Raw genomic sequence first — 27,615 nt, 5'->3', positions numbered from 1 at the left:
GCATGAGACGCCATCTGAAGAGCTTGCCAGGACATATAACATCAGTGATGAATGGCCAATGATTGTAACAGACGGGGCGAAATGAGAAAATGGAGTATTTTGGTGACTGCTTTGCACACGACTCAATGGCTGATGATTGTACAAAGATGGCAGGGAAGGTGGTGGTCCTTGTCATTTCTTCACTGTCAGAGTGCAATTACAAATATCCTGGCTACTTGCAATTGTGATTTTAATCAAATGCCATGAAAACCAGCACTGCTGCCCCAGCAGAATGATGCACAGGACTATATTCAGTGAGCTGACAGTCGATTCACTTGGTTAATCTAATTGGCCCCCATTTTTTTTTCTAAAATCCTCCTAGAGATTTTCCTTAAAAATGTGCCTAGAGCCATTAAGCACAGGAAGAATTAAAATTCCATTTTTACTAGTTGCTTCCCACAAGTAAGTGGCATAATTACTGGTACAAATTATGGATGGTCCACAATTACTTAAATGCCGTCCAACTCAAAGGCAGCCTCTGCTTGGAAAACACCTGTCCTGACCCTTAGACGATGTTCTGTTATTGCCATCAGAGAAAACAAAAGATAGAGCAAGATGATTGAGGAAATGCAGACCCAGCACTGAGAGAAAACTTATCTTTGGTCTCCTGTGGCCTCTTATCAGGCATAGACACATGGCTGGCAGAGCAGCATGGGGAATTGCTCCCCAGCTCCCATCCTGCAGCACACAAAGGCAGAGTAATCAGGCTGAGCAGACAGACCAGAGCTGAGGATATGAGGCAGGGGACACACGTGCAAATTCCACCTCCCTCTGCCCTTAGCCTAAGACCAGCCCCATGCTATTGCCATCCAGCCTGATCGCATTTTGCATTGAGCTCCCCCCTCTCAGTGACAGAAATTCCCACCTTGCCCTTGTCTGTGGTGCCAAACACAGGCAGCCAAAGCCCCTGAGCACCGACGAATGATGCTGAGATCCAGCAGAACAAAATGGATCTTGCTCCCTGCTCTTCACACTCTTGAGTGGGGTTGGTGGACCTGAGACACATGTGCACCCCGTCACCACCACAACAGCCTCAGCGATCCTGTTCCAGAGGCTCTGCCTGCAGAGAACTGCACCTCCCCTGACAGAGGGATTTTGAAAGAGATTTCCACATTTATACCTTAGGTTCCATATCACAGCTGGATCCCAAATTTCACCTGAAAGTAACAGAAAATTAGGAGCTAAAAGCCTTTAGTGGATCTGGGCTACAGGAAAGCTCAAAGAAGTTACAAAAACTGTTTTGGAAATAAATCCACACTGAAAAGCTGGGGAGTAGCAGAATTTGTATCTGCAGCTGCAGTGTCTCAGCGGTTCTCTGTCAGCCACATACCCAGCCCTAGGCGACAGCCCTGTTGTCGCTGCTTGTTGTTTTAAGCAAACCTCCCAGCACACCACCTACTTTGGGAGCCGCCGTAGGAACAGGGCCGGGCGCACGCGGGGGTCGGGCAGCCGTACCCTGGAGCGAGCGAGGTGGAGGGAGCAGTGCTGCATCGAGAGATGTCAGGCCAGAGGGAGCAGGAGCTGCTACTGCTGGGAGAGCCCCGAGCACCCACACCTGTGACACAGCCCTTCCACGTCGTGCCCTGCCCTTCCCTTCCGCAGCACGGCTGTAACGCAGAAGGGCAGGGAACGTACTGCCCCAACCTGACCCCTGCCCCAGCTGCAGGGGTTTGTCTGTCCATGTGACACTTCAATACGTGAGCGAGCTCTCTTCCGTTGGCTAGATGGCCATAGAAAACTGAGCCTTTGCTTAAAATACAGGCTCCACTGGCCAGGTAAGAAGAGCTTGTGAGAGGTGCTAAAAAATCACTACCCGGGTGCCTCTGCCTGAAATACACATCCTTTGTTGAGGTCGTTCCTGAACAAAGAGGTACTGGAAAAGAGACTATGACAGGGTGAAGAATGCGGGGAGAGGTGAAAATAGATTATTACTTAATGGTTTGTTTAGCAATACACGGTGTATTCACAGACATCCCAGAGTAAACCAGGAAATGATGGCCAAGAACCAGGGCCAAGGCACAGGGACGCCCGGGGCTTGGCTTTCCCTACTGAGGGCGTGCCTTTGCCCCACACACCCTCTCAAACACACTCCCACCTGCACCGGTTTGAGGCACGGGCATGCCCAGCACGAACACACGGCCTCCGCAGCTGCCACAGGGAAGCGACGAGAAGGGCTGGGCACGGCCAGACACACGGATAAAGGCACGGCTGGCAGCACTGAGCCTGCAGCCCCGCTGCCTGCGTGGCCGGCATCAGGGTCTGCCAGGGTACACGGCTGGGCCAGAACCGGCTCTTCGGGCCCTTCCTGGAGTTTTCAAGCCATTTTTAAACGTTCCTATTTCAATTCCCCTGTTTCAGTTGTACAGTGCACAGTAACTGAATTTCACACCCATCTTTTCCTGCATTCGCAGTCACTGCCTTTTACGTTTTCTCAGCAGGAATTCCATCTCTGCTGGTAAGGGAGCAGAACGTGTGGCTTCCCCGGGCACCCCAGCGAACCGTGGCATGCAGGCAACACCTGGGAGCAACCCACACCTGCCCCTCGGCCGAAAAATCAGCCATCTGCCTCGTCGAATCCCTGGACCTGGGGATCCAGCTGTGAGACTAATCTATGCAACACAATTTATTTTTCAATCATCCTCCCGGACCCCTGCAGCCAAACGCCGCCCAGGAGGCGCCGTGTCCGGCGGGCTCCTGCGGCAAGAGTGGAAGCAGACGCTGCCGCCAGAAACCTCACCATATTGTCCTTCCTCTGAGGGTCATTCCAGTGTTTTACTCTGAAGCACATGCAGAAGGGCTCCAGGTGTAAACCGCATGTATTTCGTAAACCCCCTCCCAGGCTGGGGCTGTCACCCCGGGGTGCTGAGGAGCAGCAGCAGCCAAGCGAGGCGGCTCTGCACCCTCTGCGCTGAACCCCGCCACGCCACCACATTTCACAAAAGCCCCCAGCACCCGTTTTCAGACTCCATAAACATTATTTTCATTAAAACAAATTTTAAAGTGCCAAGATGGGAAAGCCGCCGATATTTAGAGAGAGGAAGAGAAATGGTAATGTTGTTCTAAAGGGTCTTTTCTGGATGCACAAAATTAAATAGGTCTATTATGTGAAAACAGGTTATATCAAAAAACTATTAATGAAAATCACCTAAGAAACCCTATTTTTTTATTTCCCACATTCTACATCATTCTGTGCAAACATGTTTCCTATGCTCTACCCAGACATATCACATAGATCACTGGACTGATCGACTTTGCTCCTGTGGATATCATTTATCTAACTATTTATTCCAATATTTTGCAGACGTTTTGACAGCACCCGACCCATGCATCAAAACATGCGGATGGTCATTTCCACCTCTAAACGAGGAGGATTACACAGATCCCTCACAATCTTTACTGGGATCGGTCTGTTCTGTTCTCTTCTCAAAACCTGGGATTTTTTTGTTTTCCACTCAACCTCTAGTCACAAATCAGCCTTTTGTCTCTTTCAGTAATTGCTACACATTTATTTTTAAGCAATTTCTCAGTAATTCGAATTCCCTCCCACTAAGAGCTCCCCGGACTCCCTATTATTTCCCAATGACAGCGGTAATTGCGGCTCCGCTTTCTGCCTGCTCCGCCGCAGATTATTTTAAGGCGGCCCCGGTGCGGAGTCGGGCGCTGCCCCACGCCTGGGCGAGCCCCATGCTGCCTCCCCCCACGAAGCCCGCAGGGGGGCACGACTAACGGGGAATCCCAGGCAGGCAGGAGTCAACCCACCCCTGCTTCTCCCAGTGAAAAACAACAAATGGCTGTTAAAACAAATCGGACTTCAGTTTTATTGCTTGAGTCTAAACTTGAAACAAAATCCTCAATATTCCTATGTACGGCTCTGCTAAATTCTCCAATTTTTATTTTATGTCCTGCAAGCGAAGTGAGAGACACTGCAAATGGTCGCTCAGAGCTCGCATTTACAGGCCGTTTACTGCGATTTTGGCTCTTAAATGAGCTGGTCCCTGCTGTCCCCCGTGCAGCGACTCCCGGCTACCCCGAGCTCCGCGCCCGCCGCACCCCCGCTCTGCAGGGAGCAAGAGGCCATGGCCAGGGCATCACACGTGAAATGCATGAAAAGGAACCGCAGAAAGTGGTGAAGGTGGTGCAAAGTCTGCTCAGTGGCACACCCGGCAACTCCGACGCACAGAAGCATTAATTTTAAATCGGAAAGAGTGCGCGAGGCTGCACTGACAGCTACAGATATGGAGCTGCTGGAGTGGTTTATCATTTTGGAAAACGATTTCTGTCTCTGCTAGAAATTGCTTGGAGCTGACAAAATACAGTTGCTGCTTCAATCTTTAACGTTTCAAGCTAAATTGAAATGACACCTTTAATCAATGGATGAGACCATACAGGGTAGAAAATGAGCATCGCTATTACCTGTTTTAATTGCATACTTCAGAGTCGTTCTGCAGTTCAATAAAATTTCTTCCAAGGTCTGTGGCTGGTCTGCCAGTTCCCAGTTATATTCCTGGAGCAGCTCATTTGGATAATGGAAATCAATAACTTTGGTTGATCTATCAAAACTTTTCACCACATACTGAAGTAAAATGTCCACAACATCTTGTAGGAAAGACATAGTAGTTATTTCTCCATTGCATGTCGGCAGAAGATCTGGGAATGGAGAAATTTAAAAGTCAACTTCTTTTTATGACCACACGCATAGATTTAAAACAAAGGCTTCTCCCATTTATGTTTAGGAAATCTTTATACAGTGTTCAATAAAAAGAGGTTTTGTTTTCATTTAATAAGCAAATTGGCAAGGTTGTATTTCAAGGAATGTCCTGAGAGATAACACGATTTTATATCCTATCTAAATTGGACAATTCTGTCCACAGTGTATTTCAGACCAATTTTTAAGACAATGAGAGCAGGGAAACAAGAAAAAAAGGGAAAACGAATCTTAGGAGAAATAAACACTGAGCAACAAATGCTACAAGCAGCACCCTAAAAACTGTCATTTGCCTTGCAATGAAATACCTTCGTGGTGACTCTGCTATGCAAGTGACTTGTTGATAATTTAATGTCCTTTTTTGAGGCAATGCTGCAGGAGCTCTCGGTGTGCACAAAGCTTTTGTTTAAGCGCGATGGCTCAGTCAAAGCCAGACTGTAGTGGAAGACCCTAATTTGGGGTCCCGGGATGCCGAGCAAACGGGAGAGCTCCTGGCCAGCGCATGTCGGCAGGGAGCTGGGATTTACTCACTAGTGGAGACGCTACCTCCAAGGTCAGAAAAGTACAAAAATATCTCTAATTAAAGCAAATGAGTAAGAGAGCGCTCGATCTCCCTCCTCCCCTCCAACCTGAATTACATCGCAGGGTCTTCAAAGAGAAGGTCGCTGCTGTCAGTGCTCCTTAGAAAGAGAAAGATGCAGGCTCCAGCACGTGGGATTTTACCGCTTTCGGTTTTTCTTTTCGGGAATTTTAGTTGTTTGAGTGATTTTTCGCGGGTTTGAGCAATGCCCGGAGGGGGCCGGGGCTGAGGGCGTAGAGCTCCGCCGCGCACCGCTGGGTCCCCACGCCTCCGCGCAACGCGGGCAGAGGCGATTTCCCCACCGAACCGCTGGTGGTTTTTTTTCTTGTTAGTTTTAGAGAAGCAGCGTGCCCCGGGAGCGCCGTTACCTGTTGAGTGCAGAAAGGCGTAATTCACGTCCGCTTTTTGACAACCGCAGGGTTTTTTGTCGCAGGTACAGGTCGGCTTCGGCTCCGCTATCCCCGGGGCTGCTGCCCTGGCACCAGTTTCCACGGGCTTCTCGGCATCTCCGTAGAGCAGGGCTTGACAGCGACACGGACACACGGCCTCATTACCGGGCCATCGACCCTCGTCCCCCGCACCCCGCCCCCCCGGCCCGAGTCAGGTCCCGGGGCGCTCCGCGGGCGCGCAGCCGCGCCACCGCCGCGGGCTACCGGGGCCTCCCTGCCCTTACCGCAGAGTTTGTTTCCGATCCCTCCCGTGAACTTCTGGGCAACCTGACACCAAGCTCTGGCTGTAAGAGAAAATCGAGCGGAGGGTCCGTGGGGACGGGCGTGGGCTGGGGGCGTCTGGTCCGACCCCCGGCGCCGCTCCCCAGGAACCCCCCGCCCCGCAGAGTCCCGCCGCGCTGGCCCGGCCTCGAGCCGCCGTCGATCCCCGCCGCCCGCCCCGCTTCGTCCCGCCGGTCGAGCAGCCACAAAGGGGGCTCCGGCGACCGGGCAGCGCTGTCACGGCGGCTCCGTCGGGCTGGTCCCGCCCGGCCGCTCGGCGTCCCCCTACCTGTGCCGGGGGTCTCGGCGGCCGCGGAGCCCTCCTCGGCTCCGAAGGGCCAGAAGCCGGAGCCGGGGCTTGCCATGGCGAAGGCGAACCGGCGGGGCGTGCGAGGAGCGGCGAGCTGCAGCCCAGGCGGCCTGAGCGAGTGTGCGTGAGTGTGAGTGTGCGGGTGTGTAAGTGCGCGCGGCTGCGCCAGGCGGCGGCAGGCGAAGGGGCGGGAGCGCCCCGGGCACGCGTGGGTGGGAGCGTCTCCTGTGGGTACCCCTGGGGCGCGCTCCGCCGAGATGCCGCGGCCGCGCCCTGCAGGCGCTGCTGCCCGGGACGGGGCGGGCGGCTCCACGGGAAGAGGTGCCCGCTGAGGCGGCCAGCAGCGACGGCGTCGGCTGTTCTAAAAGGTGTCCGCACCCTGCATCGGAGGATCGAGGGGCGGCGGTGGGAGGGCGATAGCACTCGCGGCAGACCCGAGCTATAGGGGCTGCTTGCGCTGGGGCTGCAGCTGCCTTGGGGGGCCAAGGCGAGCGAGGTGGCCTGTGCCGTCTTCACCCCACCGACGGTCCGTGCGGCCGCAGCCCCGCGGGGCGGGAGGAGAGGGCCGAGCCTCCCGGTGCTGCCGAGCGCTGAGCGGAGTGGAATGGTAGTTTTCCAGGTCTTGGCGTGGGCGGCCGCGGTGGTCTAGCCTGGTACCCTGACGAGAAGGTTGGGACTACGGGGAAGTGTCCTCAGTCCTTTAAGATGCAAAGCGAGGGAAAATCCCCCCACCCCACCTCCCACTTTTGCACCGGGGCACCTCCGCACGTACGAGCAGGGCACTCCTGGGCGGCGGCGCCGACGCCGGGACAGCCCGTGGTGCCGGCGGCGAGCAGCGAGGCAGTCCCGAGGTGAGGAAGAGACAGCACTCCCGAGCCTCCGCCGTCTCATCGGCCCGGCCCGGCCCAGCCCACAGTCACGGGCGGGCGCCCCGTCGGGCCGGGCCGTCGCGCAGAAGGCGACGTGCTCCCGCTGTCCCTCCTGCTCCCGTGCAGGCAGGGGGATCCTGGCTCCCACGGACGTGCGGGAGGAGCCTTGCGCGACGCCGCGGCTGCCCCCGCGTGTCCTCGGAGCTCCGGGGCACTCCCGGGGGCTTCCCGCAACATTCCGAGTTGGGGACCATGGTGGAGCCGCCATCCTCGCTCCAGCCCCGAAGAGGCAGAGGGCCCGGAGGCCAGACGGGAAGAGCACGAAAACAACTGTTCCCATTCCCTTCACGACGTCGTTTCTGAAGGCAACCAAACCTCCGTTTTCCACCCAGCCGGGTGTCCGCGGGAGCACGGAGCCTTTCCCTGTCGCGGCTGCCTCTCCTCTGGCACCGGAGAGATTTCCAGCCCTGGCCTTGGAGGGAGGCAGGCGGGACCATACCAGGCCAGGATGTGGCTCTGCCGAGAGCGCTGGTCACGCAGGGCCCCCAGACTCCTCGCAGCCAGGCCCTGCGGCTCCCGCGCTGTGTTCAGCCGGGGGCATCTCTGCTTTCTGCGGGCATCTGCATGGTTACCAGGAGTGTCCCGCCATGAGACATCACAGAAATGTCTCAATTCTTTAAAACACTGCCGTGGTGGGAAAGAAAAAGAAAACCAGTCTAGGCATCTCTTCTCGTGAAATCAGTCTGTTCTAGTTGCCGCATCACATTGGTTTGCACGTAGACAATAACTCCAGCTTTCCACGGCCAGAGGCTGCTGTGAGCCCTTCCCTGCCTTGCTCACTCATGCCCCAGCCCATGTCGGCTCTGGGTGTAATTCAGACACAACCAACCGTATCACTGCTTTGTGCATTTTTATTTACTTTACCGTTTTAATAATACATGACGAAGCGACTTTAAAACGGGTTTCAAATTTTTAACAATTTATAGCAAATTTTACATTGTAGCACATTTTAATCTGGTGCACAGCTTTGTAACTAGTTACGGATCAGGAAGCAATGGTTATCTGTCTCTGGGGAAAAGGCCAAATGTGCGTGGGGAATAGACAAAACCCAGCCCCTGTGGCTGACTGCTGCCGCCAATTGTCACATTTAGGAGAGCTGAGGAATGGAGTAGGATCAGGCCTTTATGCTGGCATCGTGAAATTTGCCTTCTCTTGCTTTGCAGCTGGGAACATGCAATTATGAATCCTGAAAAGAAGCGCTGCAATTATCTGTGTGGTTTCTCTGAAATAAGGTCTTTTGAAAAAGGAATCAGGGGGATATTTGAACACCGTGGCTATTGCTTTTATTTTCATTTAATTTCTAGTGGAACTGATTAAGAATGATCATTACATTTCGGCAGCTATCAACCAGAGAGTGTATTTCTATTCCTTTCTTGGTACCCCAGAGATTAAGATTCCTAAAAGTCTAATGCAAATGAGAACAAAGCAAACATGATTTAAAAGTTCATCACTTAGTCACAAAGCTCAGAGACAGAGGAGAGGGCTGGATGTACTTCCCATAAATGGACATCTCCAACATAAAGATTATACACACAATATTGACCTTTTAAACTGGCTACTAGGTTTACAGTAAAGTCAATAATGAAATAAACTGCCATAGTATGCTATCCAATTAATTGTATATGTTCATTTTAATTAGAGGGACACTTGCCACAAACAGGTTATCCCAAAATTTAGTCAGTGTAAACTAAAAGCAGAAATTCCCCCATGATGCTCTTGTAATTTTTTTTCCCTGTAAAACAATTTATTAGAAACAATAACTAAGGTTTTCTGAAGGTGCATATGGGTATTTGAAAGCTTAACTAGGGAACTATAAAGTAAATTATTATTTTGATTGGATGAGACTGATAAAATGAAAAAAAAGAAATATGCACTGAGGAAAGGAAACTAGATTTAAGCTGTTTAATGTCTAATAATTTTAGGATGTAGCAGTGGTACACAAAAGAAAGCTGATTTTTGTATTAGGGAAGGATATGATATGTGACTGACAGTGTCCCTTTGCAATGGTGTTGGGCTGTAAACCACAGTAATTCATATTCACATGAACACACACGTAAACTCGAAACATTGAAGATTTAAAAAAAAAAGGAAACACATGGTATAAAATGATTAAAAAAAATTATGCTAATAAAAGCCAAATGGCAGCAGGAACAGCAGCAGCAGCTAGAATGGCTAGATAAGGCGCCGGCGCTGTGAGGTCTTCCGCAGCAGTCGTCTGTAGTCATAGGGATTATCTTCGGCTTTACTCTCTTCCAGGGGTCTTTCTGCAACCCTCGACCTAGGGATTAAGCACAGAAGTGTTTTAGAAATTAAAGTCAAAACATTTACCTTGGCAAACATTCCTAATCGACTGCTTAACCTCCACCCTTGTGGGGGGAAAATAAAAGGAGAAAGAAAAAAAATCAGCTAACTTTGCTAGGCCTCTTCCTGTGCTGCACAAAACAGGCACCTCGGAACAAACACATTATGTGCTAGAAGCAGATGAACACAGAAGAACAACATGTTCTTCTATGAAGGAGACATAATAAAAGGACATAAAAACATTGAGAGGATGGGGATGCTTTGCAGTAGCATTTGCCTGATGGTTACTGCACCAGATTTTTAGTTGGCATAAATTAGTTTGCTCTGTATTTAACCTGCCTGTGGAGCTCCCTGTAAGTGTCCATCTCATTTTATTTTATTTTCAGATGGCAAGATGCATTTTGGATGTCACCTCTGACAGGCTGGAATGGTGATGTGGCATCAGCTGTTACCATGAAGCAAGATTAAAAATAAAAGACAGTTATTTAAAAAGTAAATTACTCTGAAAAAATTACAAAAATCTGTAGTGTTCTACACTAAAGGTGCTCCCACCACTGGTCCTACACCAATGTTGAAGGTAAACTGCCAAATAAAAAATACTCAGTGCTTCACTTCTGTAATTGAAATGGCTGTATAGTCTTTATATCCTTGTGACCCTATTCAAGAGATACTGAAGTGCAGAAATGTTTACTAATTGCATCCATCTGCCCTCTGAGGTAACTGTTAATTTAAAAGTTACACATATTTTGCTTCACTATGGCTACTTAGGCTGCAATCAGAGCAGCATATAGTAAAGGGTGAGAAATTCCTTTTAGTAAACTCAGTAGCAAGGCTTTCATTCACCTACACCAGATTCAAGGTGACAAGATTTGGTGTAACTAAACACCTTAGAAATGCAACATTTTCTAATGGTTGTAAACTGTATGTTAATTCCCTGATATTATTACTTTTAATTACACATCTTCACAACGCTTTCCTGAAACTAATTTAGATCCTATGTGAAAAAAAGCCAGAAATGAAATACTTAACGGGCACAAAACATTCTACATTCTAAATGTTCTACAAACATTTTCTCTGTTACTACAGATACATTTTCAAATTCAGCCGTCATCCCAGGCTTAGTGTTTCCCTTAAGACTTTGACCTAGATAGTTTTTCAAGCTTTTCTTATATTTAGGAACATGTAAGAAGATACAATTATATTATTACAGATATGTGTTTGCATGTGCTGTGTGTGTGGGTGCATTGGCAAGAGTGGGAATATGAATTTGCTTAGCCTGGCAGCAGTCACCCTCTATGAAGTCTACGTGGGAAGAGAGGAAGTCGAGTGAACCATCCCTTTAGGGTTTTTCTCCTTACTGTCCACCTTGGTGAGGTGCACTCAGGCTACAGACACCTGTCCTGCTACAGGACAGCAGGAGAAGGAGGCAGTCCAGCTGGAGTCTTACCTGCAGAAAACATGCAGAAAGTCTGGCACACGTCCACCCTATTTAAAACCTAACTAATCAGAAATACAGTTTTTAGATTCTGCTTCAGTTTAATTTTATTTTAGATCAGAGATGCAGAATGTCTGTCCATCTGGCCCTTGGGAAACCAAAAACTAGCAGGTAGGCTAAACACCAATCACACTGGCATTTATCCCTCCTGCATGGGGAATGTTTCAGATATTCCCATTTTAAGACGGGAAATTTTCAGCTATATGTTTTACAAGTTGATTTGGTAAAATTCCATGGATAAATTATGTGCAATTTGAAAGTGCATTTCTTTTCTTTTTATTAGTCTTTTGAATATCTCAACAAGGATATACAGGATTTTTTTTTTCCTATTATTATTTTGTATGAATTACCGCTCGGTAGCTCTTAAAATGGAAGTCCTGCGCTCAATTGGGTGTTTCTTCCTTCTTGTGGTAGTACTGCTGTCCTTGGAGGTGGAGTCAGTGGAGGAGATTTCTTGGTAGTAGATATCTAAATCTAGCACTTTGCTCAGACTGTCAATAAATAAGAACACTAAGTTAAATGGTTAACTTGTCAATATTATTTTCAACATACAAACCCAAGGCAACCAAATACCATTATTAGTTCTGTTTATGTGGTGAGGATCTAAGGAAAAACATATATAGGCACCAAAAAATCAGTCTCTGAAGTGTGACTACTGTATAATGTAGATATTGAGAATTTTGAAATGCTAAATATTTTTATATATTCATAAAGGAGACACAGATGACTGAAATTGTTTGGGTTTGCCACTAGACTCAGTGGAGAGGCATTTTTATGGTGTAATTAATCTGGCCTATTTTAGATACCTCTTTGAGCAAGAAACGAATAATTTTCCTGAAGATGACTATTTTTTTCTCTGAGTATAAGAAGAGAGTCTAAAGCAACTGGTTCTGATACGGGTGTCAGTAATGCAGATATCTCTTATTTTGTTCGGTGAATGCTATCCTGAGTATTATACATACAGAAAAAATCAATCCCAACATCTAGTTTAGAATGGCTAAGGAAAGAAATAATATCCTAAAAAGAAACTGAACAGAGAAATTCAGAATTCAATCTTCACATTGTTAGAAACCAGAAGTAATTAATTGATTTCACTTGCTATGTTCCACTAATATGGAGTCATCACATGAAAGAAGATGCAGTCAGGGAACTGGTTAACTAGATTTAAGATAAGTGAAACCTAACTGAGGCCAATGAGAGAAAACACTAGATTTTGGTGTAAACACTAGGTTTTTTGTGTTACAGGCTTTTCTTCCCCTAGACTAGAGCAAATAGGTGTGAAATTTTTTTAGGATCCAAATGACAGGAGAAAAAAAGCTGAAAGAGACCAAACATGGGGGACATCGACATAAGGTCAGTCCTTTAAGCTGCAGAATAATCAAGTGCAATTTAAACTGTGGTTGAATGAAGCTCAATGCTGTGAGCACATTTTATATAGATGTAATGCCATGCAACATCCTTTAAGATACAAATTTTAGCTATGGAGTTTGTATTCTGCAGCCCTAGCCAAGGATAGTGCAGAGAGTCCATTCATCTGTCATCTATGAGCAGGCTGCCATTGCACACATGGTACCACAGCAGTGCCACTGAGGGGGCAGCAAAAAAGCCTCAGTATAGAAACACAAATAAAATAAAGCTTTGATGTATGTCAGGAGCTGTGAACCAGGTCTGCAGCACATGTAAGGATCTAAGATACAGAAAGGCAGAATATATCTATTGCTTCCTTTCTCTCTGCAGAGATCCATCAAAATAGGTTAGTTACACTGTGAAGAAACCACTTCTGGTTCAAATTCCAAGGGCTACTCTTCTTTAGCTGTTATTATTAGTCTTTGTTTTAATTTTTTATTATCTATTTCCAAACACTCATATATTTTTAGAAGAAAATTTTGACAATCTTTGTATTTTTGCTAACAAAAAAGAACTGGTTGCCCATTTGCTTTGACTAGAATTTTAAGCACCTTCAATTATTTTCTGTGTCAGAACTATCTTTGATATGGACCTTATCTTAACTTATTATAATGCTTGTGTTACCATGGTAAACGGCCATGTTTTAGGAGAACTGAATGACTGAATTCTATAATGGATTTTAGTCAATGAAAATTGCATATTTTAACTTTGTATACATGTCTCCTTGTGAATCACCAAATTACCATTCTTTTTTCAATGCTTTATTCTCCTGGTTGAAGTACAGCTAAAAACTATTCTAGAGTACTGGAATGACAATAGTGAGATAATGAAGAAAATTACCTTTCTTTTCTTGGTTTCCGTTTTTCATCTTGTATTGATTTCTAAGAAAATACAAAGTAATTAAAAATACGAAAAGGAAAGCTTATGCAAACATACAATTCATCAGTGTTAGGTAGGAGAATGGTATACATTTTTCATTAGAAGAAATTCTAGAGAATGAGCAAGTGTGCCAGAAAAATCTCTTTTAAGAACCTTTGAGACAGAGAATGAGATCAGCATTGCTGCTCCCAAATTTGTTGCCATACTGGAAAAAAAAACCCAAAAACCCAAAGTAATGATGATCAGAACAGAAAAAGAAGATCTAAAACTTTCAAATAGCTATAGCTGTTTTAATGAAGTTGACAACACTATCTCACTGAGGCAAATTTACTGTGATGCCATGAGAATTTCCATGAATAGAAGCAATGCAGTGGAAGGAGGCATAATCCTATTCTCATTAATGCCAATGTAGGATTCACACAGGTTTAGTAGAATAAAATGGACAAAGGCCCCATTTAAAAACAGTATACTAGGTGGCAAAAGAACATTTAGGATACAAGATTTCTAAAAATGCACAGGAGAGAAGATTCATAGGGAATGTGAATAATTTCTTATCTCTAATAGAGTTCTATCCCTACAGCCAAAACAATGCTATGCTGCAGCATCACACTTCAAAGGCATTATTTTTAAGTACTGATGGTCTTAATAGTGTTTCTTGCAAATGAGTGAAAACTTATTAGAATTCGTCACTGTAAAGTCACCAAGAATGAGAAATCCTGATGGACTTCAGTATGCAGGCAAATGAACATGACACATAATTCCAAAATGATAGGCTGATTTAAAGAAATATACCCCAAAATAAAATTCTACTGCTTCATATGAACAATGGGCTATTGTCAGGCTTCGTTTATACCTGTATACCCTTCAGGTCATTTGATATGCAAGGAGACAAGTGAGAATGTAAGGTGTCTAATTAATGTCTGTAGCATAATGTGAGAGAAATATCTGATTTTGCAGAAGATAGAGAAAATTTTTTAAAAATGCACGGATAGTGTGTTTCTTCACTTTCCTATGATCTGGGCTTGATAATAATCTGTGAATGCCTGAAGGTCACAGAGATTTTTAATAAGGTAGAAAATCCATAATAGCTGGGAAAGCTGACTGCCCTCTAAAGCTGACTGCCATCTAAAGTTAGAGCTTCATGACTTACTCAAGGTCTAAGAATTTAAGAACTAGTAAGTCTCCTTTCTAAGCTCCAGTATAGATATTTACATTGAACTTTTCCCTGACCAGTGAATTCCATGTCAGGAAGACAGGCTTCTCTTTTTCACACCTTCTTGAAAATACAACTAATTGAAGGTAATATTGATTAATATCTCGAAAATCTGCTGCTGAAAAATTGATTAAAAATTTCCTGGCATTACTGCAGTTTTTGTTTGCACTGATGTCATGGCTGTTTTCTGATACAGAGCTGGCCATGTAACAAATTAGCTCTCAGAAAATACCACGTTCCTGACTATAGTCTTAGCTTTCTAAACAGGCATTTACCTCAGAATTACCCTTCTCCTCAGAAATTTCCTAATACAAATTCTGTATCATGCCTTTCATTTCAGTCCTTTATCTCACCAATCCTGCTTTCACAAAACAAATTTTATTCTTACATGCAAATTTATTTCTAAGAATGTAATTTCTTTTCAGAATATCACAGTTCCAAAGCTGTGTTATTTCAAAGTCCCAGAATAAAACATAGCTGTATTTGTCTTTTTTTGGTATGCCAGACACAACTGTCCCTACAGGCCCTGGTGACACCTTCTGTTGAAAGGAGAAGCAATTGCTAAGGTTAGTTTATTAGCTGGGTTCTCACTGGCTGTTAAAATAGGTCACTAAGATACAGGCACCTCAAGCAAATCAGTTTAATTGCTTTTTTTGTTGGGAGTGCTTTCTGAGCTCCTTTTACATTTTCACTCTTTCTGCTTAATTTCTTGCCTTTTTTTCCTATATTTAAGGGCACTGAAGTCAAGAGGGGAAAGCAGCACTCGGTATCTGAACTTGGACCAAAGGATATATATAGAGACACTCAAATCCATTAGTCTCCTGAGCAGTTGGTATTTGCCAATGCTTCATAATCACAATCTGACACATTTGTAAAGGAAGTTACAGTGTGCATACTAATACAGCTTATTTTAGTATTTGCTCTCTCTGCAAGATCAAGCACTAATTTAGAGGCTCAAAATAGCTCCAAACAAACCTGTGACTCTCCTGGTTCTCTCCTGTGACTTACAAAGAAACTATGGAGAGAGGGCACTTGATTTGGGTATTGAAAATGCAAACGCTGCTTATGCATAATATGAAAATACGTATGTTTAGGTACAAAAGTAAATACTGGTCTGACATAGCTGCCCAGTCTGGGTAATTCTGTACTCCAATTTCAAGTCTCGTTTGAAATGTGACATTTGTGGCATGCCTCCTTTCAGCAGGACACAGGTTTTATGTTGCATTAGAAAAGAATAATGGGAATTGCGCAATTAGAAAGATAGGTTGGCGGGAATTATCTGACAGTTTTAGCCCACAAAAGCTTCCTAAACTCACATGTATTAGAGTGTAGTAGGTGGAGTCTTCTGGATTATTTAATGTCTTGGGCTTCCGTGGCCTTCTGGGGGGCCTCTGCATTGGGCGAGAGTCTTCTACTTTGGCCACAACTGTAAAAAAGCAGAAGATAGAAACACTTATTTCTTCACAGAATGGGAAGCTTTTGGAAAAACAGGAGAGAATTTCACCAAAGAGAGAAAAAATTCCACATAGCCACTTTTACTGCTTGCAATAACTCAAGAAAGCAACCGGTCTGGACATTTTCATCAGCAGAGAATGGGTTTATTCTTCTGAGTCCTGACTGTCCACAGGGACAAATGCCACATAATGAATGCTAGGCTGGAACAGCCCAAAGGTCTGGCTGGCACAGGCCTCTCCTGAAAAGGGCTGATGCTTCACATTCAGAAAAGGGCTCTGAAGGGTAATGGCTACTGTGAGGCCACTGCCTCATAACAGGGACCTGTGCGGCAGGGGTGATGTTTTTTCAGACTCAAGTCAATCTTTAAGGTGCTGAATGAGGGAACTAGCATTAGGCCTCTGTTTCAGAGGTTGTCCTCTACACTATCATAGTGAAGATTTTCCTCCAGGTCTCCTGCTGAGGCTTTTCATCTCAAGCCAAATCACGTACCACTGGGCAGCACAGCATGACCATGTCCACCGCATCCAGTGTAGTCTATGTTAGCATACTTGAATTCTGGTCTCTATTTCTACAAAAGCTTTCTGCCAACATGTGAAAAATGCCTTCACTCTAATAGAAATGAAATCAAGATTTTAACACAAAATGGCAGTCTCCCAGTTCAGAGTTAGACACTGACTTGTAGATTACATTGGCTGGCACATAGAGAAGTAGAAAAATATCTTGGGTATTTGCTTGTTAAAAATCTATATGCAGTTCTGACAGTGCTAGGATACAGGGCTGCTTGGGGTCATATAGGCTGTATGTCACAGAGACAACACAGAGCGCAGGGTTCCTAATGCCTTGGAAGACCACAGAATTGACCCTGGAGGGACAAGGGACCACAAACGTACAGCCTGGTGAGCCTGGTCTCCTTCCCTTCAGCTTCAGCTATAGGAAAAGTTAATGGGGTGACAGCAATTCCTTTATGATGAAGGAGAAGGGGGTTGCACAGAGCAGAACACCAACGATAGAAATGGGTCATAGGGACACATACAGAGTAGTGAATGAAGTCACAGCACAGTGAACTAAGTGTCTAAGGTATTTTGCATTATCCAGTGAGGTTTGATCTTGCCCTTGTCCCATCACAGATACACTAAGGACAGCCCATGAGAAAAAAACATCTCTCTATTCATAAATTAATATAGTGTGAGGTTGGAATGGGGATCTAGATCCCAGTGAATTACTGAAGTGTGTTTTGCTGATATAATCCACTTTCACACGAAGTGACTTTAACACCATTTTCTTCCCCTATGACCATCACAAGCCCTTTCACATTATAAAAATAAAAACTCTCCCATGTACAGCAGACATCTTTTTAATTAAGAAGGTAGCATAATCATTTAAAATGAGAAACGATCAGTGATACATCAGTGTTGACTCCTGCAAAATTAGCTGTTTAAGTTTTTTGTTATGTGTGATAAATAAAGGCTTGTAAAAGTCATGGGTATATAGAGGAGCCAGAAAGAATAATGTTAATTTAAATTGTAGTTGGATAATGATTACATTTATTGTTTTAGTTCCTTATCTGAAATGCAGACTGCTTCTTCTGTAATAAATAAACAAGTATCTTTTTAACATTTTGCACTTGAGAGAACAATGGTGTTTTTCGAAGCCAGGTTACAGCCATGTTTAATTCATGTGAAAAAATGAATTTTAGATGCAACAAATTCATTTCAGTTACCTGTATTAAATATAAGTGACATTCCTTGATTTCAATAGGCTTGACTGTGCTCTTAATGTGGGCTGTTGCTACCTTGCTGCATTTCAAATGGGCCACCTGGAGTTATCTGACTTTCCATTTGTGAGAGAGAAAAGGCATATCTTCCCTATTTTATTTTTAAACACAACAAGAGTCCAAAGTGGAAACACTACTGTCTTGGGGTGACTTTATGATGTATCCCCTATCGCTGCTCTATGCCCAGAAATTAATTTTGTGCCTTTCTGTGTCTTTAAACTGAGCCCGAGAGGGGGGAGAGGAAAAAACTGAGCGAACTTTTCAAAGCAGTTGTTTAAGGACACAGATATACACAGACTCCTCTGCTTCTGCAGCAGCAAGAGTGGAGGAAGCGCCCTGCTTGCTTTCCAGCCAGCTTTCGGCTCCTTTTCTCCAGAGAGAGATGGAGAGTTGAACTTTGTTTTCCTGGGACTTTGGTTTTCCCCTTCTTCTCTTCTGGACTGTTTCAACATCAGAACACATCGGGGGAATTTTCCACCAAGGCCCCGGAGGTGGGCCTGCACCGACCCAGCTCCGAGGAGGAGGGGAGAGACCACACCTACAGAAGGACTCTGGAATTTTCCCAGGTTTCTCTCCACAGTGAGAGGTTTTATTATTTAGCATTATTACCCTTTTCCTGTGTGTTTGTTAAATAAATAGTTTTTATCTCTTTCACTTTCCTCCGAGGAAAATTTATTTTTTCCTGAACCTTTAGGGGAAGGATGGTTGTAACCTGCCTTGTATCAGAGGATATTTTCCTCCAAATTTGTCCAAACCAGCACAACTACCTTAAAAAAAATCCTTAAAATTCAGTGCTGTTGAATAGAAACACCTAACACCCTGTCTGTAGGATATTTTCAAAAAATTTGTCAAAGATCATGAAAATCTGAAAAAAGAAATGAAGCCAATTTGGGGGCTCTAGGAAAATCCCAATGAAAAGGTTCTCATAATGCCTAAAGATTTTTTACTGTCCCCTAAGAATTCACCACTGTGTATGCTGTTACATTATTTAATTCATCAGTGTCAAACAGATAAAGCATTATTGTATTCTAGATTACAATTATTCCAACTTAAATGACTTGTATACTTGTGTGCTCTGCAAAGAAGACTGCTTTTTACATTCAAAAAATACCATTTTGACAATGATAAAGGTTTCAGTTAAAAAAAAAGCTTTTCAGCTCAACTCTTGTGTTGTACATATGTATAAGCTGTGCAAAAGAATTGAGGGGACAGAAATACCATGTTGGGGCAGGCAGCCTTCTAAGCTTGGACCTCCATTGTTCCTTTTAAAAATTAAATATAGGGCTGAAAATGCATTTCTGAGTTTTGCCTCCAAATTACACAGTAAGGTTTTGCTTTCTTTGTTTCACCAGAAAGTGAAGCTGTGATTTCCTTTTGCACTTAGATTTGTGTTCACTGCTACCAAAATTCAGCAGATGTGGTAGTTATTTGTATTGGATAATACAAAGTAAAATTTGCTTTTTTATTAGTTTCTGATAAATACGGAAATCATTTACTTAGTAAAATTTAAGGTTGGGGGTGCAAATTAAATACACAAGTCTGGTAAATGGTGAGTTTGATGGGCTTGTTTTCCAGATGGCCTATACCTTTCTGCAGGAGGCAGTGAAGCAGAAGGGAGGAGTGAAATAATTAATTTATTAACAGGGCAATTATGTTGCTTCTGTATTCCATGACAAAGAAAAGGTTTTTATTGAAGTCCAATCTCTCCATAGTAAAGTATCTTGTAGCTTATTTTTCCTTAAGACTTCAAGTGTGTCTAGCAAGACCTGTGCTTTACATGTAAAAGGAAAACTGATGTTTCCCTTCTAACAGTCATTTAAATAGGTATTTTACAACAGTGGTACAAAACCCATTCACACTGTAGCTGTCGAAGTGCTTCAGAAGTGCCAGGTTGGCACTATCATCCCTATCCTCCTAGAAGGGTAAATAAGATGCACAAAGACACATCGAGACTTGCTTAAGGTTACATCACAGCTAATCATTAGCAGAGCTAAGGAGCTGAATGGAGGACTGTGCTGAGACTTTAATCTCCGCCGCCAGCCCACACCTTGCTGTTGTACCTGCCTGAAGAGGTGCTGTCAGTGCTGGGACACACCTTAGGAGCAACACGTAGGAGAAACTGGAAACTTTGATGCAACACAGACATTGCTTTTTAAAGGGTTTACCAGGAGGAAGACAGATTGAATAACAGGTTGGAATAGGGGGATTTTCCTCCTCAGACTTCCCAAGCGTATCCAGTCAGTACTTGGTTAGTCAAAAAAAAAAAAAAAAGAGGTTGGTCCAGTGATGATAATAAACATTAAAGTTGTTCTCCATGAGAATAAATGAAATACAGAGTTAAAGGTCAGGAAAGGCATGTGAACAGTGCGGCTGCCAGATAACATTCAAGAAGGTTTAGTAAATCCAAGAAAAATTCTTTATTCCTACCAGTATCTCAGCTAGTTCATTTAGCACTACCACAAAGGTTCCTACTAAGTTGCATACACCCTCAATTCTACAACATATGAATACTTTCATACTCAGGCTTCACTGAAAGCTCCAAATATGCTGAAATGTTTATACAATATTTATATGTATCCTGGACACCACCACAAACTACAGGAACTGAGGAGAGCTGCATGTGCTTGAAACGTTCAAGGATGAGCAAGAAATGTTCGAATAAACATGAATCAGTATCAACAGCCCTTTAGGTTGAACTGTGTCTGCACATTCTGACATACAATGATGAGCTTGCAAGACAGCAGTCTTGAGGAATCAACATTCGTGGAGGCTAATGTAAACTAACTATAACTTACAACAGATTTTGTACTGAAGACTGGAGAAATAGTGTGGTTACAGCTGTGATAAACATCTAAGGGACAAAAGGTCTCTATTTATTAAGCCACCTGAAGAAACAGACAAAGCCATCTTCAGGTCATTTAAGTGAAATGTTACATGTTTGATTTAGAGCTGTTCCACATCTTATGGAGACAGAAGTATAAAGCTGGGCTCAGAATTAAGCAGGAAGGAAAAAAAGAGGAAAAGCAATAATTGTATAGGTTTTGTAGAGGCAGTTGAAAATAATCAGAAGAAATGGAAATATAGCAACTGGAATTCCAGGATTTGATAATAAGAAGCGAATGGGTACTACTGCTTACAACATTTATGTGCGTACCTTTTTACTGTTCTAATTGTACACAGCACGAGGATGTAACTACTCAAGTTTGGAATTTGCACAGAGAAAAGCACTGCTCTTCAACATTCTGATTAGTAACTTTTAAGTATTTTTAATTCATGGGATGTTTAACACAGCCAGATTTGGAAATTACTGCTGATGGCTGCAAATTCTTAGCAATCTGGAAAAAAATAGAGGGATTACTCTGGCACAGACCTACAAGTTGAAACTGCAAGAGACTGAGAACTTTCCGATTGTGTACAGCAGAGTAAGTCCCATGGCCCCACTGAGGGAAGCAGTTTCAGTCTCTGGATGACACTAATACAGAATCACAGAATCATAAACATTGGAAAAGACCTCTAAGATCATCAAGTCTAGCCTTGACCACCTTGCCAGTTAGACCATGGCATGAAGTGCCATGTCCAGCTGTTTCCTGAACACCTCTAAGGATGGTGACTCCACCACTTCCCTGAGAAGTCCATTCCAATGCTTAACAACCCTTTTGGTGAAGAAATTCCTCCTGATATCCAGCCTGAACCTCCCCTGGTGCAGCTTGAGGCCATGTCCTCTCGTCCTGTCACTGGTTGCGTGGGAGAAGAGGCCAACCCCCACCTGGCTGCACCCTCCTTTCAGGCAGTTATAGAGAGTGATAAGGTCACCCCTGAGCCTCCTCTTCTCCAGACTAAACATCCCCAGGTGCCTCAGCTGCTCCTCATTGGACTTGTGCTCCAGACCCTTCACCTTCAGAGCTTTGTTGCCCTTCCCTGGACTCACTCCAGCACCTCTCATTTCTCAAGTCTGGTCACTTGAGAAATGACTGCTTTTTAAGAGAGGATATTTAAGGAAAATGGCTGTACTTCACTTCCATGACCTCCCACATCTTATGCTCTGCCATGAATCTGAGCAACTCCCAACACAGATCTTCCACATCCTGGCTGTATGGTGCCCAAAGGGCCATTCTTTTAGCCAAAAGCCACCAGCCAGCAGTGCTTGACTACCCTGTTTTTCTCCAGTCCCACGCCCCAGTGCTCCCTGGCTGACCACTCACTTGCAAAGAAGAAAGTCTGTCTGGTGCATACTGCTCTGCTCACCCAGTGCTATACAGGCTCCCTTTTCCTTGCAAAGCCTGCCCATTAAATTCCCGTAAATAGTGCTTTGACAGCCTACAGCAGGAGGAATCCTGGATGAAAACCCTGCTTGTCTCATTGCCTCATTTAGCTGAAAAGGTCCTCAGCATATATGTGATAAACTTTAGTAAATTGCTTGACATATTACCTAAAAAACAGTTTGTTTTTAAAGCACAGTCCCATATCCTACCAATAGCACAGTTGAGTGACATGAGTTAAAAAGAGCCGATATGGAATTTTTACTAAATAAAAGTATTCCTAGACATTCTGTGTCTAGGTCTCACAAAGATTCATTCAGTAATCCTAAGCAGCACTGAAACAAAACACCAAGAAAAATGGTAACTACATAAATCCCAACCAGGCTTGGATATTTCTTTGGAAACTGTGTTCCAGCCATGTACTGATATGGGGCTTAGTACAAAAATACACAGCTTGAGTAATATGAGCAGCTGGAGTTAACTCATCTACCAGTTCCCTGGCCTTTAAAACATGACGAGGAGTAGCTTCTTGCCCATCCTGTTTACAAATGAAAATTCTGCTAACAGTTAGGTTAAACATTACCTGACTGACAAACATGAGAAGAAAGCCGGCCATTAGCTTGCTTATCTTTGGACATCATCACGGGTCTCAGCTGATGGGACAATATCATTTCGTTCAGTTTTTGCTGCAATGCTAAGTAATCTTCAGATAATTTTGATATCTGAAAAAGACATTTTTACGTTATTCTAGAAATACAGATACATGTTCCAAGGTAATCAAAGGTAAAAGAGTGGACTAGAGAATTAATTTAAAAGGTATTGCTCCACCTACTGCAGTGTACACCCCTACCACATTTACCTCCTCATCTCCTGAAAAAAATGAAGATAGGAAAAAAAAGAGCCACAGGAAACTCCACACTGCAGTCCAGTCCTACAGCTACTTCTTATTGGTTCACATGTGTGAGCAGATGGTGCCTTGCTGATGCAAGATTGCTTCTACACCTGTAGGCATACTTCTCTGCACATGTGCAAGTCTCTGACATTGGCACAGCAACCTTAGCTTCATTTACAGGGACATTTCACAAGTTTACTGAATTAGGGACCTTGATGGGTAAACAAACATTTCAACAAAGGCAAAGCTTCTGCATTTAACATAAATCAGATTAATACTATTTTTGCCAGTACTCTTTGTCTTTTCCTCCTTTCTGAAAACGCTATTTTCTCTTGCAAACCAAAATAGGCATTTTTATGGAAAACGCATTACAAAATCTCCATCTTAGTTTAGAGAGCAAAACCTTGGTGCCATCGAAGTCAGTTAAATAATTTTGCCATTCTGTCACTGCTCAGAGTATTATGGTCAACATACATTGCTTACAAGCTTCTTACCTGTCGTGAAAAGGCTGCCAAATCACAAGCCTCTTGCTCTGGGTCTCCCTTCAGCGTCTTAGAGTCTTCGACCTCTGTACGGATGCTTTCCCTACCTTTCGTTGATTGGGGATTGTTATTTTGAACGTGTATTGCTTCTGTTGGCTCCTTTACTGTTTTCTCTTGACTTTTGCAAGGTAGTTTTCCTTCTTTTCTGAGTTGTCCCCTCCTTCTGTAACCCCGGTAATTGCTCTGAATTACCACTGCTGCCTTCTCTTTGTATTCTGAACCTTGTTTTTCTGCCTCAGCTTGCTTCCATGAGCCTCTTCTTAGTGACTCTTTTCTTGTGATTCCTTTACCTCCTGTAGGCATCCCTGCTTCACGCTTTAGGTGGTTTCTTTCCACATCCCTGTCAGCCCTGGGCTGGACCACAGTAGATTCTTGATTTTGCCAGTCTGCACTGAGTATGTCTTGATTATCTTGCTCTTGCTGGGGTCTAGATTCAGCTGAGATTTTGACAGAAGATTTTCTGGGTAACTTTTCCAAAGAGTCCTGTTCTTCACCTTCACTAATATCTTCTACTGCCGGGTTCTGCTTCACAGAAGGCGCCTCTCCTTCAGCAGATGTTTGCTGTGGCTCCTCTACATTCCCTGTGACACTGTACCCAGAGCACTTGCTGTCAGTGACAGCATCAGCTTCATCTTGAGTCTCCTCGCCTACCACTTCTTCCACTGTATCACTTTGAGCTGGCTGCAGCTGTGCTTCAAGGAATTCCACAGCAGATAATTCATCTTCTGTTACGGCACCTGCTTCTGCTTCTGTTCTAGGGAGGGCACTCTTCACTTCAGTTGGACTTTCCTCAGGATCTTGAGGCTCTTCAACATTTTCCTTCTTGCTAATGGATGCTGCATTTTCAATTTCTTGCTTTCTAAGTGATTCCCTGAATGGAACAGAGTTTTGGGCAAAAATTACAGCTGAAGAAGATGCAGAAGAGAGACAATTTTACAACTATCTTTGGTGGTCTTTGTGTACTAACTGGCAATTTGATACATTGCAACATGCGAAAGATTTAGTGCCTATAGCTTGCATGAAAGGTAGCAATTTCTGTTGTTATTATTATTATTATTATTATTATTGTCTCTTAAAGTGAAGAAGGATGATATTATTATCATCAACATCATCATCTCTTAAGTGAAAAGGGACATCCCTGTTAAACTTCACGGAAAATTGCCAGGAAGACAATGTAGGCTGTTTGAGGGCTGATAAAACAGTAAAGAATTAATTTAAATTTTAACAAAAACATAAGGCATAAACCTTTGAGCATCTCAAGAATGTATAAATACACACAATCCTAAAGGTATTCTGTGTTTCCTCTGTCATCACCTTTGCTTATCTTGAACAGTGACTTAAGATGAGAATAGCTCCTTGCAGATATCTGTCTCACTCTTGTCTGAACACTTTTTATTATGAGCTAATTCCAAGAAGAGCCTCATCTATGGATTACATTAACACTACAGGTAGGTACAGTATTGTTGATCTTTCTCCTAAATATGCCTTTTTTCCTTGGGTTTGAAAAGATGAGAAAATTTGCTACTGCCATTAAAAACCTCCACATAAATATACATTACTGCTGCATACATATCTAGAATAATCCTAATTTGCTTCACTCTTAGTTTATAATGTTGTTATTCAGTACTGTAATTACTGGAAAGGGACACATTTGAGTGAGACAAGAGAAAATAACACTACCTCCTGCTTTTGAAGACCTTCCTCTCCTTATATCCCCTGTAGTGAGACTGAATTGTTATTGCTGCTTTGTTTCTTGTTTCAGTTAGTTCTTTTCTCTTCTTCCTGAGTAAGTATCCTCTGGCAACTGATACAAATTGTAATGCAAAACAACCTTAGGCAACGAGCAATGGGTGTCACACACATTTCAGACAGTCAAATGCTAACAGCATTAAACAAAAGCTAATATGGAAATACAAACCAGGGTGCCTATTATGATTATGTTTTATCTGTAATTATTCCCATGAAACTTTTTGAGATTTTGGAAAGCTGTATCCATTCTACATGAGGATACAAACAAGCTCTTTCTTCATATTTTATTGGACTAAAGAAAATATAGGAAGATACAGAATAAAACAGAAGCACAGAGCCATAGAAGTGCCTTTAGAACACAGTACTCTGAGCTCTTTGAACCTGCTTTGCCTGATTCAGGCAATTGATTTGACTCTGTCTTTCATTTCCCTGGAAAATGCCTTCTTATCAGCATATAGATATTACCAGGCTGTCAACTGACACAGGCTTGGAATTAGCTGAACATTCAATAGATCAGAGAGAAACTGAAAATTTTATTTACAGCAGTTACAGAAGACTTAGCTCATGCTCCTTCTGCAAAGACTCATTATTCAAAATAAAAACGTTCAGCATGAAAGATGTGCTAAGCTCCACAGTAACCAGGTGCACTGTGGCAGGGAAACTCCCTACTTGTGCTTCGTGGGAGGCACAAGTTAAAGTTTCTGGTCTGAACCAGAAATAAGGACTCAAACGTGGGCCTTCCCTGAGCCATGTAGATGGGGCCTTGATGCCATTGCCGGCACATTGGTATCTGGTGTCACCTGAAGTGCTCCAGGATAACAAGGCATCTACGTGGAGCTGGCGGAAAGAACAGGACAGATGGGACTTTGTGGAGAGGAAAAGTTGGGTATATCACGTGAAAGAAAGCTGGAGGCCAGACAAGATAACCAGGGCACCTTGAATGACACTAGATACCAGTATGAGGGCAAATGAGCTGAGCATTTGCTGATTTTGAATAAAATTAATCAAACCCTAGGCTCTACGGACTATTTAGCAGTTTAGACACCTAGATCACATTTAGACATCTACACTGAAGTGTCTTAATCAGAAACTAAATTGTGTTCAGAATGTTGTTTCAAAAAATTTTGAACTTGCAAATAATTTCTTAATGGGAACTGTCACAGTCTCCACAGTGCTGTGATTTGGACAAATCTGCAATTCCAGGGATTCAGCACAAATCTGCTAATCCCTGGCAAAATAAAAAGAACATAGTGCTTTGTCAAAATATTTCTGTTGAACTCTAATTCCAAATGCAATAGCAAGAGTATGGGGATAGTGGATTCAGGTGATTTAAACACCCTGTGGACATGGTAGATATGGGACTCTTTCTTCAACTCGGCTGAGAGTATTTTGCATCACAGAGAAAAGGTCAAGCTCACTTGAAGGGAGCATAAGCAGTCTGTTCCAACACATTCATATAACTTAGTGCTAAGTTTTATGTGCTTTAGCATTCCCCACTCATAACTTAGGCCAGGTGGGGCTCCACTAGGTGCTTTCATCCCAGTGTAAGAAGCACCATATAAAATGGGCATAAATTACACCTTGATAATTGGATATAGGATAAAGAAACACAAATACTTTTTGGAAGTAGTACAATTAGATTTTATATTGCAGTCTGACAGGGTCTTAGAAAAGTGGAAATTGTAAAGCACTTGGAACACTTCTGGAGTTTCTTGGATTTCTGAGCCAATTATCTTCCCATTTTCATATAAAAGCAAGTCAACAGGAGTTATTTTGAAACAAATCAAATTATGTGGTCAATGGACATGCCAATATAAGCTGCATCTGGTCTTTTTAGACTATTCTAGTTCACCTTTGAGGTTTTCTGAGAAGTTTGTTATGAGATAGTAGCTGTCTAAGCTTTTTTTTTAAACTGGAAGAGCAGTTCTGTATTGCTTTAGAAATAAATGGGGGGGGAAAATGGAGAGAGCTAAGTAAAAAAGGACTTTATTTTAGTTTTGGCTACTTTTGCACTGAGAAAGTTGAAATGAAACTGCAGACATGACAGAGAAGGTGGACAAAAAGAAACATTCAGGACATTAACAGAGTGAAGTGGTAAATTTATACTTTTGCATTTGCAAATGTATATCCTAATATATCCTAATATAATTGAAAATGTTCAGATGCGTAATAATTTTTGGCACATCACTGGATTTTATGCTGGTTTTAGATTGTTTTCTACACTAATGAAGTTCCACCAACTGCAGTGAAGTGATCTTCAGTACACACTGGCCCAGTGCAAATAACAGATGCATCTGACAATGATTAAAAGCAACACTGGTGGTGGTACATACTCATGAAGGCGTATCTGAGGTCGTTTAAATCTAGATAGCCTGG

At 43.4% G+C, this 27,615-nt stretch overlaps 2 protein-coding genes across 3 annotated transcripts in view; both read right to left on the bottom strand.

Annotated features, from left to right (window-relative positions):
• Positions 1 to 7,299, bottom strand: part of GAD2 (glutamate decarboxylase 2) — a 42,279-nt gene extending 34,980 nt beyond the window's left edge. Inside the window, exons 1-4 of one of the 2 annotated variants that reach the window (XM_042043161.1) lie at positions 6,324 to 7,298; positions 5,998 to 6,057; positions 5,693 to 5,845; positions 4,453 to 4,686 (exon numbers count right to left, since the gene is read on the bottom strand). In XM_042043161.1, coding sequence (XP_041899095.1) covers positions 4,453 to 4,686; positions 5,693 to 5,845; positions 5,998 to 6,057; positions 6,324 to 6,399 — 523 coding nt within the window. In that variant the 5' untranslated portion in view covers positions 6,400 to 7,298. Of the gene's footprint in view, positions 1 to 4,452; positions 4,687 to 5,692; positions 5,846 to 5,997; positions 6,058 to 6,323 lie in introns of both variants that reach the window. The other variant, XM_042043162.1, reaches the window with a different exon arrangement.
• Positions 7,300 to 8,106: 807 nt separating this feature from the next.
• MYO3A (myosin IIIA) overlaps positions 8,107 to 27,615 on the bottom strand; it is a 114,183-nt gene continuing 94,674 nt past the window's right edge. Inside the window, 7 exon segments of the mRNA XM_042043160.1 lie at positions 8,107 to 9,551; positions 11,420 to 11,560; positions 13,317 to 13,357; positions 15,885 to 15,994; positions 22,640 to 22,778; positions 23,443 to 24,361; positions 25,171 to 25,294. Of these exon segments, the coding sequence (XP_041899094.1) occupies positions 9,446 to 9,551; positions 11,420 to 11,560; positions 13,317 to 13,357; positions 15,885 to 15,994; positions 22,640 to 22,778; positions 23,443 to 24,361; positions 25,171 to 25,294 (1,580 nt within the window). The 3' untranslated portion in view covers positions 8,107 to 9,445.

This window comes from Corvus kubaryi, unplaced genomic scaffold (genome assembly GCF_017639235.1).
Source record: "Corvus kubaryi isolate FWS band 111438036 unplaced genomic scaffold, C.kubaryi_AGA036_p1.0 37398, whole genome shotgun sequence".
NCBI lineage: Eukaryota > Metazoa > Chordata > Aves > Passeriformes > Corvidae > Corvus > Corvus kubaryi.
This window is presented reverse-complemented; position numbering and strand designations above follow the sequence as displayed.